At 36.2% G+C, this 17,852-nt stretch overlaps 1 protein-coding gene and 1 long non-coding RNA gene across 2 annotated transcripts in view; one reads left to right on the top strand and one right to left on the bottom strand.

Moving 5' to 3' along the window:
- Window positions 1-91: 91 nt before the first annotated feature.
- LOC148945746 (uncharacterized) lies at window positions 92-5,456 on the bottom strand. Its single transcript, XR_016142597.1, has 2 exons — window positions 5,261-5,456; window positions 92-303 (listed from the first exon to the last, which is right to left on the bottom strand). It is a non-coding gene; the product is annotated as an uncharacterized LOC148945746 (long non-coding RNA).
- Window positions 5,457-11,599: 6,143 nt separating this feature from the next.
- Cdc45 (cell division cycle protein 45) overlaps window positions 11,600-17,852 on the top strand; it is a 63,765-nt gene continuing 57,512 nt past the window's right edge. The window contains exon 1 of the mRNA XM_089097784.1: window positions 11,600-11,811. Within this exon, the coding sequence (XP_088953910.1) occupies window positions 11,761-11,811 (51 nt within the window). The 5' untranslated portion in view covers window positions 11,600-11,760. The remainder of the gene's footprint in view (window positions 11,812-17,852) is intronic.

The following is a 17,852-nucleotide window of genomic DNA, read 5'->3' on the forward strand; positions in this document are numbered from 1 at the left end:
ACCTCGTTTTCTTCTTCAATTACCATTATATCTAGGAGAGGGGGCATGTCAAATAAATTCTCTCGTATTCTTATGGGCAAACTATCAACCAACCGCTCATCGTCGTCTATAGAGTCGACCCGAAGGTCCCCGCCGTACCAAATCCTCCGACGTGTACGATAGACCATCTTCTGTATAGTGGATCTCCATTATATCATCAGTACTATCTTCATTACTGTTAAAAAGAAGGAATTCTTCTTCAGATTCAGATAAAATCCATGCGTCCCATATGTTCTCTACCTCTTGGACATACTCGGGGATGTTCTATAAATGTAATAAACAGGATTACTTAATATTTTTCATTACCGTATATCCATAATTTTTATGTCTAAAATTCATCAATTAGCTAGATATCTAAATTTAAAATCTGGAAAAAACGTTTTTTCCACAATGGATATTTTTCAACTAAAAGTAAAGAGCTGCTAGACTAAATCAAAGACGAGCAGAAATAATAACGAATAATTGTTCAAACTTAAATTTTCTGTAAACTCATGTCTAATGATAAACTTGTTAGAGTGACAAAAACTTTTTTTCCACAAAGGACATTTTTCAACTAAAAGTAAAGAGCTGCTAGACTAAATCGAAGACGAAGAGAAATAATAACGAATAATTGTTCAAACTTAAATTTTCTGTAAACTTATGTCTAATGATAAACTTGTTAGAGTGACAAAAACTTTTTTCCACAAGAGGACATTCTTCAACTAAAAGTAAAGAGCTGCTAGACTAAATCAAAGACGAGCAGAAATAATAACGAATAATTTTTCAAACTTAAATTTTCTGCAAACTTATGTCTAATGATGTACTTGTTAGAGTGACAAAAACTTTTTATCCACAAAGCACATTTTTCAACTAAAAGTAATTAGGTTCTAAAATAAATAAAAGACGAGAAGATATAATTCCTAATAATTGTTAGAGCAGAAAGTTTATGTAAACTTATTTATGGTGATAAACTTATTAGTTACAAAAACTTTTTTTCCACAAAGGACATTTTTCAACTAAAAGTAAAGAGGTGCTAGACGGGATCAAAGACGATCAGAAATAATAACGAGAAACTGTTAAAACTTATATCTTCTGTAAACTTATCTCACGTAATAAACTTGTTGGAGTGAAAAAAACTTTTTTTTTCCACAAGAAGGCATTTTTCAACTAAAAGTAAAGAACAGCTAGACAAAATCAAGGACGAGCAGAAATAATAACGAATAATTTTTCAAACTTAAATTTTCTGTAAACTTATGTCTAATGATAAACTTGTTTGAGTGACAAAAACTTTTTTTCCACAAAGAGGGCATTTTTCAACTTAAAGTAAAGAGCTGCTAGCCTAATTAAATACGAGCAGAAATAATAATGAATAATTGTTCAAACTTAAATTTTCTGTAAACTTATGTCTAATGATTAATAATATGTCTAATGATTATGTCTTGTTAGTGACAATAACTTTTTATCCACAAATGACATTTTTCAACTAAAAGTAAAGAGCTGCTAGACTAAATCAAAGACGAGCAGAAATAATAACGAATAATTGTTCAAACTTAAATTTTCTGTAAAATTATGTCTAATGATAAACTTGTTAGAGTGACAAAAATTTTTTTTACACAAAGGGCATTTTTCAACTAAAAGTAAAGAGATGCTAGACTAAATAAAATACGAGCAGAAATAATAACTAATAATTGTTAAAAATTAAATTTTCTGTAAACTTATGTAAAATGACAAACTTGTTAGAGTGACAAAAACTTTTTTTCCACAAAGGACATTTTTCAACTAAAAGTAAAGAGCTGCTAGACTAAATCAAAGACGAGCAGAAATAATAACAAATAATTGTTCAAACTTAAATTTTCTGTAAACTTATGTCTAATGATAAACTTGTTAGTGACAAAAACTTTTTTTCCACAAAGGACGTTTTTCAACTAAAAGTAAAGAGCTGCTAGACTAAATCAAATACGAGCAGAAATAATAACGAATAATTGTTCAAACTTAGATTTTCTGTAAACATATGTCTAATGATAAATCAGGGGAAAAAAACGTTTGAATCAGGGATTTCTCGATGTGCAGTTGAATGGTTAACCACTAAGCTATAAGGTCTGTACAAATACCAATAATAAATACTATGTGCGCACATTATGGGAAAATTTCAGATTTTGCAGCCCTTTCCGGTTTATTAAGTATAAGGAGCAACATTGAAACCCTAAGCGAAGAGCAATTATTCTGTACATGAACGGGTTGCCTCCTCCTTAATACCTTACTCTTCATGCTAAAGTTTTTAGCACTTTTAAAAAAGTTTCCTGTTCGAATTAAACGGCTTGTATATTTCAGTTTTTAAAAAATTGGGGCAAACAGTGAAACTTTGGCATAAACAGCAAGTTATTGATGATGGGGCAACCTTTTCACATACGGAATAAGTTCTGTCCGTCTTATGTTTTAATGTTGCTCCTTACATTCAGTTAAAAAGACTTGTTTTTTTTTTAATTTAATATCTGGTTATTCCTCAAATAATGCCGGTATATCTAACTCATTCTTCATGAAAAATTCCTTTCCCTCACCGAAAGTCTTCCTTGGAAAGTTCCTCCCATCTAAGACACACCCCTGTAAAATTCTCTCCAAACAATTCCATCCTCGGTGAAATCCCCTTCCTTCTTAAAATTTCTTGAGGACAATTCACCCTGGAAAATTCTCCTTGGTGTACTTTCATTTGAAAAAGACTTTAATTTCTAATTGTTTTTCTTTAATTTCTAATCACTCAGTAAATCCCCCATTCCTTGCATTAGGACATAAAAAAAATTAATGTATCATGAAAGTTGCAAATTATTTCTACATGAACAAAGTAACTTTGTATATATGAAAGTTCTTGTCATAATTTGCATTTTTCATAGTATCACTCGATTGAAATACAAGAGGTATCAAAATGTTAATATTAACAATTTTACAGACCTTCTAACCCGGTGCGGGGTGTTTCCATAGTTTTAAAATGCTATAAAATCCATAGGGGAAATACAAATTAAAATTTAAACATACATTAGCCATTGAAGGACTGGCGACTTCATTTGGAGTATTCATTACTTTATTTATATATATCTTTATTTCAATATGCACTGAAGTTAAAACCATCAAACACCAAATAATATATGGTACTAACGGTTAATTATTATTACAAAAATCATAAGGGGAGAGGAATCTGGAAGTCCACCATTCATCATTTTAACCCCCTTGGGAAGAGTTTTCAAACAGAAACACACATATTTCATCATTCAGATATCCCATTCTTTCTCCAAAACGTCACCTTTTCCAAAATTGTCTAATCAATTTAGAGATGGATTTTTTTTAATGAAAATCTTCTACAGAAAAATGGAATTTTGAAGTTACCCAGACTTATAATTAGCTCGAAAATCTCTCTAATGGCCGTCCGCATCGTAGCTATTCAATATCTCCCTATATAGTGTGAAATAATTTTAATAATGTTTTAGCAAATCAAATATCAAACAGTTTGCAGTAACGAACTGTAGGTAAGGAGAGACCCAGCTTAATAGTAACCTAAACTCTAAAAAACCGAATTTTGGCATTAAAAGATATATCAAAAGATTTAGGTTATTATGCTGATTAGATTAGGTTAGGTTAAGTGGTGCCCGCCACTCACTTTAGCTCACTTTCACTCACGCCCTCCACTCAAACTTTAGCGTAAAGAACGAGGTGTTAAGGAGGAGCAATCCCCCTCATATACGTAATATTTTTTGTTTGTTTTAAGTTTTGATGTATTTTCTAAACAATTTTATTCCTGGTGAAAATTTACCCCGGACAATTACCCTTAATATCTCCACGCGTAAAATTGAGTCGGCAAAGAGAAAGTAAGACTATTAGAAAGAATTTCGATTAGGAATTGTGACAAATTCCCCCAGTGTAAAATTTCCCCTGAAAAATTCACCCCATTTCAGCCCCCCCCCCCATATAGGCTAAACCTAACCCAACCTAACCTAACCCTGAATTGGCATATATAGGGGGGGGGGGCTGAAATTAATTTCCGATAGAAATGCTTATTATATTTGTAATCAGCATAAAAAAAGGCATGGAATGGTGTATTCACTTGAGTCCTAACTCAATAATATGATTTGGTATATATTGACCGAATATCATGTCTAGACATGTGTCTAGCCAGAATTCAATGTATAAAAAACAACCATTCACAAGTAAAATTTGGTGCTTAGCTAGACAGTAAAGTTCTACCAAATCATATTATTGAGTTAGAAATAAAGTGAATACACCATTTGATGCCTTTTTGGTAAAGTTCTACGAAATCATATTATTGAGTTAGGACTAAATTGAATACACCATTTGATGCCTTTTTTTATGCTGATTACGAATATAATAAGCATTTCTATCAGAAATGAATTTCAGCCCCCCCCTATGTATGCCAATTCAGGGTTAGGTTAGGTTAGGTATAGCCTATATGAGGGAGAGGCTGAAATTCATTTCCAATAGAAATGCTTATTATATTCATTATGAATATAATAAGCATTTCTATTGGAAATGAATTTAAGCCCCCCCCTATATATGCCAATTCAGGGTTAGGTTAGGTTAGATATAGCCTATATTGGGGGGGGGGAAGGGATGAAATTCATTTCCGATAGAAATGCTTATTATGTTCATAATCAGCATAAAAAAGGCATTGAATGGTGTACTCACTGTATTTGAAACTCACTAGCATGATTTGGTATATATTGACCTGATATTCTAGCTAGGCATAATTGTGAATGCCACTTAAACATATTATGTAGCCTGTAGGCCTAGGTCAATTATGAAGTAAGAATTATTTTTTTAACATCTACTTTCTTAAGAATTAGTTTCCCTAATCTAGACCTTTAGCTTAACAATAATGAGGAAGCAATTCAAATGCTCTGAACATCATTTCAAATGGGAGAACTATTCAAAATAAGAAATGTTATAAGCCTGATAGAATAAACAGCCTAAAGCCAAGTTTTTTTCTTTCTCCTTAGCTTCCTAAATCAGTTGATAAATTTCTAGAGGAAGAATTACACTTTAACTAATTATGTAGTTCAAAACAGGAATCTTGGCTGATACAAAAGAATTAACTAAGTTCTGTGGCAGCTAAGATTTCTGCTAAGGAAGGGCTTCTCTCAGTTGAGGTTTCATGGCCTAAAACAAGCATGGCTTAATAAATGACAGCAATCTTACAATAGAAACAAGCAAGGCCTTTTCCAGGCTAAATTCTTACCTTTGATAATAAAACATCATAAAATTCTTTTTTTAAATCTTCAACATACATGTTTTATTTTTTGCATAAATTACGAATGGAAATTGACAGCTGATTCAATTTAACAGGTCTCAGTTCCCTTATTTTATATACACCTTGGGAACCAAATGAATCTAGGATATTTCAATTCTCACTTGAATTTTAAAAAAATTGCTAGGCTAGTGACAGTTGATACAAATAAAAGTTAAATTTTTTAAGAATTCCCGCTAATATTTTTGTTTAGGTAGACATCTATAAAATAAGACAACTTGTATTCCTAGGCTGCAGTATTGGCGAAATCCTAAAGCCTACATTTTATTTGACAGACTGGCCGGAAAGTAAATCAACGAATAAAACGACGAAAAGACTACATCAAACAGTTCGTGGTAACAAACTGTAAGCAAGGAGTGACTCGGCCCAATAGTAACCAAAACGATCAGAAACGGAATTTGGATAACAGTGGATACCTCAAAGAATTGACTTTTTATTAGATTCCAAACTTATACAATTTTTTAAATTTAATGCTACCAATCAAAAGTTACAATCCTGAGAAAATTTTTCTAATTTTCAAAAACAGTAAAAACACCCCCAAAAATTCTATTGATCTTAATGAAAATCACACCATCAAAATCAGCATATCAGTGAATACTAATGTTCTTGGCTGCCCTTAGGGGGGGGGGCACTCTTTTTCCAAATCCCTTCGGACCTAGGCGGGTTTGCATGGCAATGTGTATTCTCGCTTGTTGCAGCGGTTGTGGGCTGTGATAATTAGGCTCAAGCACTTCGGACTCCGCCTCTAACGTCCGTTTGGGAAATCCTAGGTGCACCTCAAAGGGGTGGAAGGGTGAAACTCTCTTAAACTACCTAACCCAGTTTAAAAGTGCGAACGCAACAGGGTAGCCGATGGCCTGGGAAACCGATGGCCAATGAAACTGCCCCGAAACACCATGGAATAATGTTGAGCCAAAGTAAAACAACCTAAACTACGGCGTCCCCGGCAAACGAAGTGTCAAGGCTTCCAGTGGGCGAGTCGGTACAACAACAACATCGTTGAAGATGCTGAGGAGGACCTTAAGAATTTCAACCTGGAATGTATGTTTAATAAAATGTGACGTGACGCAGGCTTTTAAAGCCAAAGAATTCAACGGATACAACCTAGACATCCTGTGCCCCATTGAAACAAGATTGAATGACCAAGGTAGAATTACTATCATTTACCCAGAAATGGCTGACGTATGTCATTTTTATAGCTCTGGCTCTAGTGACAGCTCCTGACGTCACGGTGTCGGATTAATCCTCAGTGATAAAACGAATCATCAGTGCTAGACTGGGATCCATTCTCCAACCGAACATTGAAGATCTGACTGCGTGGACACCCTTTCGACATGATTGTAATAGCAGCGCATGAATCTACACGAGACTCCCTTGACCACCTGAAAGATCACTTCTATGACGAATTACAAGCAGTCCTTAACAGGTAGTCCTTAACAGGTAGTTTAACAGCAGAACATGGTAGTTTTGGACCACATGGACGCGTAGAACGTCGTGTGAATGATACAAGAATGCTTCAGTTTTCAATACATAACAATCTATTCCTTATGAACAATTTTTTGCAACACAAAAAAGGTCATACGTTCACGTTGAGATCCCGAGATGGCCGCACACTTGCATAACTTGGTTATCTAATGACAAGAAAAAGATGGCAATCCTCTGTTCTTGAATTCAGGCCATAGAGAGGGGCAGATACTGGCTCAAAAAATCGTAATCGACTATTACCTTGTCTAAGCCACAATGCACCAGGATCTAGCAGCCAGGGTAAGAACCCACCCCACGCACAAATATAATAAAAAGAAGGTAGAAATCCCAGCGATTAAAGCTAAGTTTGATCTCGAGCTAAGCAACAGGCTTTAAGCTCTCGCAGTCCTCCAAGATCGGAATGACAATTCAGATGCCGAAAATATAGAACGGTCGTGGCAAAAAATCAAAGCAACAACACAAGAAGCAGCCTTAAAGATACTCGGAAAACGAGCGAAAAACCACAAGAAGTGGTGCACGGTAGAGACACTTCAGGCACTTCAGGACAAGTCGAAAACTTCTCAAGATCGGGAGGAGTTCAAATGGCTTCAAAAGAAACCTCACAGACTAGCTAGGAGGGATAAGAACAGATACTGGACGAATGTTGCAACATAACTGAAAGAAGCGGCCAGAAAAAAAGATACCCGTAAGCAACACAAGATCTTTAAGGACCTCAGGAGAATGGGAAATCTAACAGCTGAAAATATAAAGAGGACGGACGGTACAGTAATACCCAACAGACGAGAAAGAATGAATAGATGGACAGAACACTTCTGAGACCACCAAAATAGATCTAACCAGTTCCCTCCGCCTCCTATACCACCGGACAATGGATTTGAACCCTTCCAACCGCGAAATGAGTACCCCACCGACATCTCTTCACCTAAGTTTGAAGAAGTAATGAAAGTGGTAAAGTCGCTCAAGAGCAATAAAGCGCCAGGAGAAGATGGGCTACCACCAGAGCTCTATAAGGCAAGCCCATCATTGGTCAGCACACTCACGGACGTCCTCAAGAAGATCTGGAAGAGCAAGTACGTCCCCCAAGATTAGAGGGAAGCAACAATTATTCCAGTGTTCAAGAAGGGTGACAGGAGCGACTGTAAAAAACTATTAAGGCATCTTGCTCATGAAAATGGCTGGAGAGATTTTCACCATCATCACCGTAAACAGATTTAGAGCCGAAAGAGAGCAAAGAACTAGAAAAAATCAAGCTGGCTTTCGCTCTTGAATGGAATGCATGGACAATATTTTCTCACTTCGGATCCTCCTACACCAGCGCTCTATCCACAACTGAAAAACCACTGCTATCTATTTAAATTTTATAGCGACAGTCAACTCGGTGACTCACCCGCTACTATGGGGAATCCTGCTGGAATACGTAGCCCCACCGAAGCTGGAGAGTTTGATGAAAACATACTATGAGTGGAAGTTTGGTCTTCAGGCTGATCTCTCTTCTAGACCATAATGACTTACGCAGTTGGCCAAAGGTTCTCCATGCCATGCTTATTCTGGGCTTGATCTCACACGAAGCCCCACCCCTGATATCAATCAGTGACCCGAGGTATATGAATTCTTCTACCTGTTCGAGCTGTTGTCCGTTTATGGAGACTGACGAATTTGTATCTGTGAAAAGGTGCTTTGTTTTGGGGACACTGATGCCCATGCTTCTCAGGCTAGCGCTATTTGCCACTCTCTACAGCATGTACATAGCTTGGGTGCTTGATTCGGCAAGGAGTGTGCCATCGTTTGCGTATTTAAGGTCCCTTAACTTCTTATTGCTGGTCAGCTCGATTCTGTTTTCCGAACTTATGGAATTTTTGAAGACCCAATCAAATATCTAGTTGAAGCGGAGCGGGGAAGCTGGGTACCCTTGTCGCACGCCGTAAGCAATTTTAAAGATCTCAGTGAGCTCCCCCTACACGTGGATGTTGCTACGCATGTTCTCATAGTATGTTTTCATCAAACTCTCCAGCTTCGGTGGGGCTACGTATTCCAGCAGGATTCCCCATAGTAGCGGGTGAGTCAGCGAGTTGACTGTCGCTATAAAATCTAAATAGATAGCAGTGTTTTTTCAGTTGTGGATAGAGAGCTGGTGTAGGAGGATCCGAAGTGAGAAAATATGGTCCATGCATTCCATTCAAGAGCGAAAGCCAGCTTGATTTTTCCTAGTTCTTTGCTCTCTTTCGGCTCTAAATCTGTTTACGATGATGATGGTGAAAATCTCTCCAGCCATTTTCATGAGCAAGATGCCTTAATAGTTTTTTACAGTCGCTCCTGTCACCCTTCTTGAACACTGGAATAATTGTTGCTTCCCTCTAATCTTGGGGGACGTACTTGCTCTTCCAGATCTTCTTGAGGACGTCCGTGAGTGTGCTGACCAATGATGGGCTTGCCTTATAGAGCTCTGGTGGTAGCCCATCTTCTCCTGGCGCTTTATTGCTCTTGAGCGACTTTACCACTTTCATTACTTCTTCAAACTTAGGTGGGGAGATGTCGGTGGGTTACTCATTTCGCGGTTGGAAGGGTTCAAATCCACTGTCCGGTGGTATAGGATGCGGAGGGAACTGGTTAGATCTATTTTGGTGGTCTCAGAAGTGTTCTGTCCATCTATTCATTCTTTCTCGTCTGTTGGGTATTACTGTACCGTCCGTCCTCTTTATATTTTCAGCTGTTAGATTTCCCATTCTCCTGAGGTCCTTAAAGATCTTGTGTTGCTTACGGGTATCTTTTTTTCTGGCCGCTTCTTTCAGTTATGTTGCAACATTCGTCCAGTATCTGTTCTTATCCCTCCTAGCTAGTCTGTGAGGTTTCTTTTGAAGCCATTTGAACTCCTCCCGATCTTGAGAAGTTTTCGACTTGTCCTAAAGTGCCTGAAGTGTCTCTACCTTGCATCACTTCTTGTGGTTTTTCGCTCGTTTTCCGAGTATCTTTAAGGCTGCTTCTTTTGTTGCTGCTTTGATTTATTGCCACGACCGTTCAATATTTTTGGCATCTGACTCGTCATTCCAATCTTGGAGGACGGCGAGAGCTTCAAACCTGATGCTTAGCTCGAGATCAAACTTAGCTTTAATCGCTGGGATTTCTACCTTCTTTTTATTATATTTGTGCGTGGGGTGGGTTCTTACCCTGGCTGCTAGATCCTGGTGCATTGTGGCTACGACAAGGTAATAGTCGATTACCATTTTTTGAGCCAGTATCTGCCCCTCTCTATGGCCTGAATTCAAGAACAGAGGATTGCCATCTTTGTTTTGTTATTAGATAACCAAGTTATGCAAGTGTGCGGCCATCTCGGGATCTCAACGTGAACGTATGACCTTTTTTGTGTTGCAAAAAATTGTTCATAAGGAACAGCTTGTTATGTATTGAAAACTGAAGCATTCTTGTATCATTCACACGACGTTCTACGCGTCCATGTGGTCCAAAACTACCATGTTCTGCTGTTAAACTACCTGTTAAGGACTACCTGTTAAGGACTGCTTGTAATTCGTCATAGAAGTGATCTTTCAGGTGGTCAAGGGAGTCTCTTGTAGATTCATGCGCTGCTTTTACAATCATGTCGAAAGGGTGTCCACGCAGTCAGATCTTCAATGTTCGGTTGGAGAATGGAACCCAGTCTAGCACTGATGATTCGTCTTATCACTGAGGATTAATCCGACACCGTGACGTCAGGAGCTGTCACTAGAGCCAGAGGTATAAAAATGACATACGTCAGCTATTTCTGGGTAACTGATAGTAATTCTACCTTGGTCATTCAATCTTGTTTCAATGAGGCACAGGATGTCTAGGTTGTATCGGTTGAATTCTTTGGCTTTAAAAGCCTGCGTCACGTTACATTTTATTAAACATACATTCCAGGTTGAAATTCTTAAGGTCCTCCTCAGCATCTTCAACGATGTTGTTGTTGTACCGACTCGCCCACTGGAAGCCTTGACACGTCGTTTGTCGGGGACGCCGTAGCATAGGTTGTTTTACTTTGGCTCAACATTATTCCATGGTGTTTCGGGGCAGTTTCATTGGCCATCGGTTTCACAGGCCATCGGCTACCCTGTTGCGTTCGCACTTTTAAACTGGGTTAGGTAGTTTAAGAGAGTTTCACCCTTCCACCCCTTTGAGGTAAACCTAGGATTTCCCGAACGGACGTTAGAGGCGGAGTCCGAAGTGCTTGAGCCTATTTATCACAGCCCACAACCGCTGCAACAAGCGAGAATACACATTGCCATGCAAACCCGCCTAGGTCCGAAGGGATTTGGAAAAAGAGTGCCCCCCCCCCTAAGGGCAGCCAAGAACATTAGTATTCACTGATATGCTGATTTTGATGGTGTGATTTTCATTAAGATCAATAGAATTTTTGGGGGTGTTTTTACTGTTTTTGAAAATTAGAAAAATTTTCTCAGGATTGTAACTTTTGATTGGTAGCATTAAATTTAAAAAATTGTATAAGTTTGGAATCTAATAAAAAGTCAATTCTTTGAGGTATCCACTGTTATCCAAATTCCGTTTCTGATCGTTTTGGTTACTATTGGGCCGAGTCACTCCTTGCTTACAGTTTGTTACCACGAACTGTTTGATGTAGTCTTTTCGTCGTTTTATTCGTTGATTTACTTTCCGGTCAGTCTGTCAAATAAAATGTAGGCTTTAGGATTTCGCCAATACTGCAGCCTAGGAATTTAAGTTGTCTTATTTTATAGATGTCTACCTAAACAAAAATATTAGCGGGAATTCTTAAAAAATTTAACTTTTATTTGTATCAACTGTCACTAGCCTAGCAATTTTTTTAAAATTCAAGTGAGAATTGAAATATCCTAGATTCATTTGGTTCCCAAGGTGTATATAAAATAAGGGAACTGAGACCTGTTAAATTGAATCAGCTGTCAATTTCCATTCGTAATTTATGCAAAAAATAAAACATGTATGTTGAAGATTTAAAAAAAGAATTTTATGATGTTTTATTATCAAAGGTAAGAATTTAGCCTGGACAAGGCCTTGCTTGTTTCTATTGTAAGATTGCTGTCATTTATTAAGCCATGCTTGTTTTAGGCCATGAAACCTCAACTGAGAGACGCCCTTCCTTAGCAGAAATCTTAGCTGCCACAGAACTTAGTTAATTCTTTTGTATCAGCCAAGATTCCTGTTTTGAACTACGTAATTAGTTAAAGTGTAATTCTTCCTCTAGAAATTTATCAACTGATTTAAGAAGCTAAGGAGAAAGAAAAAAAACTTGGCTTTAGGCTGTTTATTCTATCAGGCTTATAACATTTCTTATTTTGAATAGGCTAGTTCTCCCATTTGAAATGATGTTCAGAGCATTTGAATTGCTTCCTCATTATTGTTAAGCTAAAGGTCTAAATTAGGGAAACTAATTCTTAAGAAACTAGATGTTAAAAAACTAATTCTTACTTCATAATTGACCTAGCCTAGGCCTATAGGCTACATGATATGTTTAAGTGGCATTCACAATTATGCCTAGCTAGAATATCATGTCTAGACATGTGTCTAGCCAGAATTCAATGTATAAACAACAACCATTCACAAGTAAAATTTGGTGCTTAGCTAGACAGTAAAGTTCTACCAAATCATATTATTGAGTTAGGACTAAAGTGAATATACCATTCGATGTCTTTTTTGGTAAAGTTCTACGAAATCATATTATTGAGTTAGGACTAAAGTGAATACATCATTCGATGCCTTTTTTTATGCTGATTACGAATATAATAATCATTTCTATCAGAATTGAATTTCAGGCCCCCCCCCTATATAGGGCAAGTTTGGGTTAGCTTAGGGTTGGTATTGCCTATATAGGGGGGGGGGCGCTTAAATTCATTTCCGATATAAATGATTAGTATATTCATAATCAGAATAAAAAAAGACATCAAATAGTGCATTCAATTTTTTCCTAAATCAGTAATATGATTTGATAGAACTCTACTGCCTTTTTTATGCTGATTACAAATATAATAATCATTTCTAGCCTATTGGAAATGAATTTCAGCCCCCCCCCCCCCCCTATATATACCTTGATTGGCTAGAAATGACAATTTGAAACTAAATTTGTAGTTTTAGCCAAGCTTCAAAATTTTACTTGTGAACAGTTGTTGCCTAGATATTGAATTCTGGCTTGACACATGTCTAGACATGGGATTTTAGCTAGACATGCTTGTGAATGCTGCTTTAGCCAACACTTTTGCATGACACTCTGCTATACTCAACAGTAAATATTAAATAATTTGCATAAATGACATATGAATAAAATAAACATGCCAATTGCCTTTTTATGCTCTTTCCAAATATAATAATTTTTTTTGGTGCACATTCAATCTTAAGCCCTTTAGAGGCCCACAAAGATGATACCTTTTTCTCTTATTAATCAAAAAACTTATTTGCACAAAATTAGTTTTTCAAAAAAAAGTAAAGAACTCCATTAAACCAAAAATGAACAAAAATAGAATCAAATAATCTGCCAAGCATACAACTAGCACAAATCCATCAATAAATAAATAAAACCCAAAACAAACAGAAATAAAATAAGTCAAAATCAAAATGAGCAGAAATTAATTTGAGTTCTAAACCCTATGCTCTCTAAAAGCCAGAATATAATTTGTACTTTACTGAAAAAAATGTGCATTGTCAGTTTCATATAAATATGCTGATATTTTTTCATTAAAATCTTAATTAGTTTTTGATTTCTTAAAGTTACAAAAATGAAAACATTTAAAATTTTTTTTTAATTTCCAGAACTTTCAACTGCATTGAACAAAATGGCTATCTAAAATTTTGATTGTATGTGTTTGGGGAAATGGTGGGCATGTGAGGGGGGTTAGTTGCCCTCCAATCACTTCTGACTATTAAAAAGGGCACTTTGAATTTCCAATCAAATGAGCCCTTTTTCAAGTTTCTACAACAAAGCTTTCAAAAAAACCTTATATGCTTCCAGGTCATAACTTATAACCCTTGTCCTGAAGACTGTGGGGGGAGTGTCCAGCTCAAAGATATAATTTCTTGACCTTTCAACTGCATTGAACAAAATGGCTATCTCAAAATTTTGACTGGATATGTTTGGGGAAATGGTGGATGTGGAAGGTTTGTTAGTTGCCCTCCAATCACTTTCTACTATTAAAAAAGGCACTAGCCATTTCAATTTCCAATTGAATGAGCCCTTTTTCAAGTTCCTACAACAATGCTTTCTATAAAAACCTTATATACCCCCAGGACATAAGTTACAACCTTTGCCCTGAGGGCTGTGGGAGGGGGGTGTCATCCCCAAAGACCTAGTTTCCAGAACTTTCAATTACATGAACAAAATGGCTATATCAAAATTTTGATTGGATATGTTTAGGGAAAAGGTGGGCATGAGAGGGGGGTTAGTTGCCCTTCAATCACTTTTGAATATTGAAAAGGGCACTAGCCCTTTGAATTTCCAATCAAATGAGCCTTTTTTGAAGTTTCTACAGCAATGCTTTCTAAAAAATCTTATATGCCCCTAGGGTATAACTTACAACCCTTGCCTTGAGGGCTGTGGGGGATGTCCTCATCAAAAACATAATTTCTATCTGGAAATCAACTATGCTAAACAAAATAGCTATCTCAAAGTTTTGATTGGATATATTAGGGGAAATTGTGGGCATAGAAGGGGTGTTAGTTGCCTTCCAATCACTTTTTACTATTAAAAAGGGCACAAGCAACTCCAATTTCCAATTGAATGAACTCTTTTTGAAGTTTCTTGGACAATTCCTTTGATGTGAAGTAAAAAAAAAAAAAATAAAAAAAACCAAAAATAAAATAAAATAAACAATACATTGTGCCAACATTGTTCTTTACTTTGGCAGCACTATTGCACTGCCTGTGATTTTAGATACAGCTCTATTAGCATCACTCTTGTGAAAACCAGTTTACTGATAACTTGAATCAACAGTGACAAATTTGAGAATTAATAAGCACATGGGAAATATATAATTCAGTCCAAATATATAGGCTAATATATAGGCTATTTGGGTAAGGTTGGGAAGGTTAGGTTAAAATTGAATTTGTATAAAAAACAACTGTTACCTTAAATTGCAGCTAAGGATTTCCCCTTCTAGAGTTCCAGGATGATGACTAGTTGTATGCAAGGTTTACTGGTGAGCAGGTGCTTCCATCTTCAGTAGGACCACTCATCATCTAGCCATTGTTTAAAAATATCAATGGATTCAGCAGTAACTGTTTCATTAAATTAATTAAAAAAACTGTTTCCACAAAATAAGTTTTTCAAAGAAAAGTAAAGAACTCCATTAAACAAAAAATGAGGAAAAATAAAATCAAATAATCTACCAAGCATGAAACTTCCATAAATCAGCATCAAGAAATAAGTGAAATCTAAAACAAACAGAAATTACAATAAATAACTGAGTCAAACTCAAAACGAGCAGAAATTAACATAAGTTGAGCTCAAACCCTTATGCCTTCCCAAGGCCAGAACATAATTTGCACTTTACTGAAAAAAATATAAATGTTTTTACTTTTATGACATTAATAAATCAAATAGTACTAACATTTTGATTACTAAATATCAGTATATGTATATTAAACTGACAATACACATTCATTTGTATTTTTTCAATAAAGTGCAAATTTTGTTCTAGCCTTGGGAAGGCATAGGATTTGTGCGCCCAACTTATGTTAATTTCTGCTTGTTTTGGGTTTGGCCTGGTTATTTGTTGTAATTTCTGTTCGTTTGCTTTCAATGCCCTTGTCTGGTCTTATAAGTGAGACTATGCTGAACAAAATGGCTATCTCAAAATTTGGACTGGATGTGTTTCAAGAAATGGTGGACGTGGAAGGGTTGTTAGTTGCCTTCCAATCACTTTTGACTATTAAAAAAGGCACAAGCCACTCCAATTTCCAATTGAATGAGCCTTTTCGAACTTTCTATGACAACTTCTTTGATACAAAGTGCCCTGGTCTAAAGGAAAAAAAAATTATACATTGTGGCAACATTGTTCTTATATGTCCCCAGGGCATAACTTAAAACCTTGCCCTAAGGGTTGTGGGGGAGTGTCCTCCTCAAAAACATATTTTCTATCTGTAAATCAGCTATGCTGAACAAAATGGTTATCTCAAAATTTTGATTGTATGTGTTTGGGGAAATTGTGGGCATAGAAGGGGTGTTAGTTGCCTTCCAATCACTTTTGACTATTAAAAAGGGCACAAGCAACTCCAATTTCCAATTGAATGAACTCTTTTTGAAGTTTCTTGGACAATTCCTTTGATGTGAAGTGCTCTGGTCTAAAACCAAAAATAAAATAAAATAAACAATACATTGTGCCAACATTGTTCTTTACTTTGGCAGCACTATTGCACTGCCTGTGATTTTAGATACAGCTCTATTAGCATCACTCTTGTGAAAACCAGTTTACTGATAACTTGAATCAACAGTGACAAATTTGAGAATTAATAAGCACATGGGAAATATATAATTCAGTCCAAATATATAGGCTAATATATAGGCTATTTGGGTAAGGTTGGGAAGGTTAGGTTAAAATTGAATTTGTATAAAAAACAACTGTTACCTTAAATTGCAGCTAAGGATTTCCCCTTCTAGAGTTCCAGGATGATGACTAGTTGTATGCAAGGTTTACTGGTGAGCAGGTGCTTCCATCTTCAGTAGGACCACTCATCATCTAGCCATTGTTTAAAAATATCAATGGATTCAGCAGTAACTGTTTCATTAAATTAATTAAAAAAACTGTTTCCACAAAATAAGTTTTTCAAAGAAAAGTAAAGAACTCCATTAAACAAAAAATGAGGAAAAATAAAATCAAATAATCTACCAAGCATGAAACTTCCATAAATCAGCATCAAGAAATAAGTGAAATCTAAAACAAACAGAAATTACAATAAATAACTGAGTCAAACTCAAAACGAGCAGAAATTAACATAAGTTGAGCTCAAACCCTTATGCCTTCCCAAGGCCAGAACATAATTTGCACTTTACTGAAAAAAATATAAATGTTTTTACTTTTATGACATTAATAAATCAAATAGTACTAACATTTTGATTACTAAATATCAGTATATGTATATTAAACTGACAATACACATTCATTTGTATTTTTTCAATAAAGTGCAAATTTTGTTCTAGCCTTGGGAAGGCATAGGATTTGATGCGCCCAACTTATGTTAATTTCTGCTTGTTTTGGGTTTGGCCTGGTTATTTGTTGTAATTTCTGTTCGTTTGCTTTCAATGCCCTTGTCTGGTCTTATAAGTGAGACTATGCTGAACAAAATGGCTATCTCAAAATTTGGACTGGATGTGTTTCAAGAAATGGTGGACGTGGAAGGGTTGTTAGTTGCCTTCCAATCACTTTTGACTATTAAAAAGGCACAAGCCACTCCAATTTCCAATTGAATGAGCCTTTTCAGAACTTTCTATGACAACTTCTTTGATACAAAGTGCCCTGGTCTAAAGGAAAAAAAAATTATACATTGTGGCAACATTGTTCTTATATGTCCCCAGGGCATAACTTAAAACCTTGCCCTAAGGGTTGTGGGGGAGTGTCCTCCTCAAAAACATATTTTCTATCTGTAAATCAGCTATGCTGAACAAAATCGTTATCTCAAAATTTTGATTGTATGTGTTTGGGGAAATGGTAGGCTTTGAAGGGGTGTTAGTTGCCTTCCAATTACTTTTGACTATTAAAAAGGGCACAAGCCACTCCAATTTCCAATCGAATCACCCCTTTTAAAAGTTTCTATGACAACTCCTTTGATACGAAGTACCCTGGTATGAAAAAAAATAATACATTGTGCCAACACTGTTCCTTACTTAGGCAGTGCGATTGTGCTGCCTATGATAGTTTGTTCCAATTGTTGATATTATGTGTTGAGAAAAATTAAGTACTGTACAGACTCTAGATATTGTAGACTGGTTGGCAAGTTTCAGGTGATGACCTCTAGTTCTTGAATTGGTACAAACAGTGGAGAATAATGCTGGGAGAATTTTTGCCCTCAATAACTTATAGGATAA

Source organism: Artemia sp. Qi Xiang Cuo, chromosome 12 (genome assembly GCF_049724085.1).
Source record: "Artemia sp. Qi Xiang Cuo chromosome 12, ASM4972408v1, whole genome shotgun sequence".
Lineage (NCBI taxonomy): Eukaryota > Metazoa > Arthropoda > Branchiopoda > Anostraca > Artemiidae > Artemia > Artemia sp. Qi Xiang Cuo.